The sequence below is a fragment of the Leucoraja erinacea genome, chromosome 16 (assembly GCF_028641065.1).
Source record: "Leucoraja erinacea ecotype New England chromosome 16, Leri_hhj_1, whole genome shotgun sequence".
NCBI lineage: Eukaryota > Metazoa > Chordata > Chondrichthyes > Rajiformes > Rajidae > Leucoraja > Leucoraja erinaceus.
The window spans coordinates 3,277,501-3,279,953 of NC_073392.1; the positions used below are offsets into that span (position 1 = coordinate 3,277,501).

General features: G+C 46.8%; 1 protein-coding gene across 1 annotated transcript in view; it reads left to right on the plus strand.

Annotated features, from left to right (window-relative positions):
- LOC129704465 (uncharacterized) overlaps positions 1-2,157 on the plus strand; it is a 4,009-nt gene extending 1,852 nt beyond the window's left edge. Inside the window, exon 2 of the mRNA XM_055647562.1 lies at positions 1,845-2,157. Coding sequence (XP_055503537.1) covers positions 1,845-1,966 — 122 coding nt within the window. The 3' untranslated portion in view covers positions 1,967-2,157. The remainder of the gene's footprint in view (positions 1-1,844) is intronic.
- The last annotated feature ends 296 nt before the right edge of the window (positions 2,158-2,453 follow it).

The following is a 2,453-nucleotide window of genomic DNA, read 5'->3' on the forward strand; positions in this document are numbered from 1 at the left end:
CAATGTGCAAAACGGAGAGACATAGGAAGTCTTGTATACCAGCTGCTATAAGGTTTTATAATGCACAAAACTTTTAACTTATTATGTATTGAAAATATCTGTGGAAATGTGTGGTGTTATGTCTGTCTTGAAGCTGTTGTGACACTGTAATTTCCTGTAAAGGATTATTAAAGGTTATTCAATTCAATTCAAATTAGGTGCAGGAGTAGGTCATTCGGCCCTTCGAGTATAACCATATAACCATATAACAATTACAGCACAGAAACAGGCCATCTCGGCCCTTCTAGTCCGTGCCGAACACGTATTCTCCCCTAGTCCCATCTACCTGCACTCAGACCATAACCCTCCATTCCTTTCCAGTCCATATACCTATCCAATTTATTTTTAAATGATAAAATCGAACCTGCCTCCACCACCTTCACTGGAAGCTCATTCCACACAGCTACCACTCTCTGAGTAAAGAAGTTCCCCCTCATGTTACCCCTAAACTTCTGTCCCTTAATTCTCAAATCATGTCCACTCTGTGAAACGTCACCTATCCATGTTCTCCACAGATGCTGCCTGACCCGCTGAGTTACTCCAGCACTCTGTGAAACGTCACCTATCCACGTTCTCCACAGATGCTGCCTGACCCGCTGAGTTACTCCAGCACTCTGTGAAACGTCACCTATCCATGTTCTCCACAGATGCTGCCTGACCCACTCAGTTATGGTGCAGCAGCATCTATGGAGCTAAGGAAATAGGCAATGTTTCGGGCCGAAATCCTTCTGGAAATAGGCAACGTTTTGGGCCGAAATCCTTCTGGAAATAGGCAACGTTTCGGGCCGAAACCCGTAAGGGTTTTGGCCCGAAACGTTGCCTATTTCCTTAGCTCCATAGATGCTGCCTGACCCGCTGAGTTACTCCAGCACTCTGCGTCTGTCATTGAATTTTCATACGGGTGTCAGAGGTTATGTGGCGAAGGCAGGAGAATGTGGTTAGGAGGGAAAGATAGATTGGTGGGAGAGTCTAGGACTAGAGGTCGCAGCCTTAGAATTAAAGGACGTTCTTTTAGGAAGGAGATATGCGAAGAAATTTCTTTAGTCAGAGGGTGGTGAATCTGTGGAATTCTTTGCCACAGAAGGCTGTGGAGGCCAAGTCAGTGGATATTTTTAGGGCGGAGACAGATAAATGTTTGATTAGTACAGGTGTAAGGGGTTTTGGGGAGAAGGCAGGAGAATGGGGTTAGGAGGGAGAGATAGATCAGCCATGATTCAATGGCGGAGTAGACTGGATGGGCCGAATGGCCTAATTCTACTCCTATCACTAATGGTCTCATGATCGTATGATATAGAAACATAGAAACATAGAAATTAGGTGCAGGAGTAGGCCATTCGGCCCTTCAAGCCTGCACCGCCATTCAATATGATCATGGCTGATCATCCAACTCGGTATCCCGTACCTGCCTTCTCTCCATACCCCCTGATCCCCTTAGCCACAAGGGCCACATCTAACTCCCTCTTAAATATAGCCAATGAACTGGCCTCGACTACCCTCTGTGGCAGAGAGTTCCAGAGATTCACCACTCTCTGTGTGAAAAAAGTTCTTCTCATCTCGGTTTTAAAGGATTTCCCCCTTATCCTTAAGCTGTGACCCCTTGTCCTGGACTTCCCCAACATCGGGAACAATCTTCCTGCATCTAGCCTGTCCAACCCCTTAAGAATTTTGTAAGTTTCTATAAGATCCCCTCTCAATCTCCTAAATTCTAGAGAGTATAAACCAAGTCTATCCAGTCTTTCTTCATAAGACAGTCCTGACATCCCAGGAGAAATGTAACTCGTCCTTTTCCACACTCGGTTGCCCAGGTGACGTGGTTGGGGAACTCCAGGTACCTGCTCACGGCCGACTGAGGATCATCAACGACACGTTCTTCAGGAGAAACGGGATCTTCCACAAGCAGTCGGTAACCGATGGACTTGCACGTTGATCCGAAGGATGGAAACAGCAAACTCTCCAAAGACCTTCGAAGTGATTCTCTGCTCTCGCCCACGTCTCTCTGTCTCCCGGTGTGGCAACAACTCCCAACATTCCCAACAGAAGGTAGACTAAAATGCTGGAGGAACTCAGCGGGACAGGCAGCATCTCTGGAGAGAAGGAATGGGTGACGTTTGGGGTCGAGACCCTTCTTCAGACTGAAGGTAGGTAGGTTTCGGGTATCTTCAACTTCCGCCTCTCCCACAAGGTGGTGACCTATTCCTTCGCTCCATAGCGAGCTGCCTCACAGGAAATTAAAAAAGCCTCCGAGACTGTCTACAATGTCGGATTTTTGTTCATCTGCGACCTGGTGGGAAGATATTGTGGAGACAATATCCACAATATTGTCCTTGCAGAATCCACAAACGTTGAAATGTCTCATCTCTAATCTTGTGGGAAACTTTGGTCCAACAAATAAGTCCTGCCCCTCCCCCCGACAT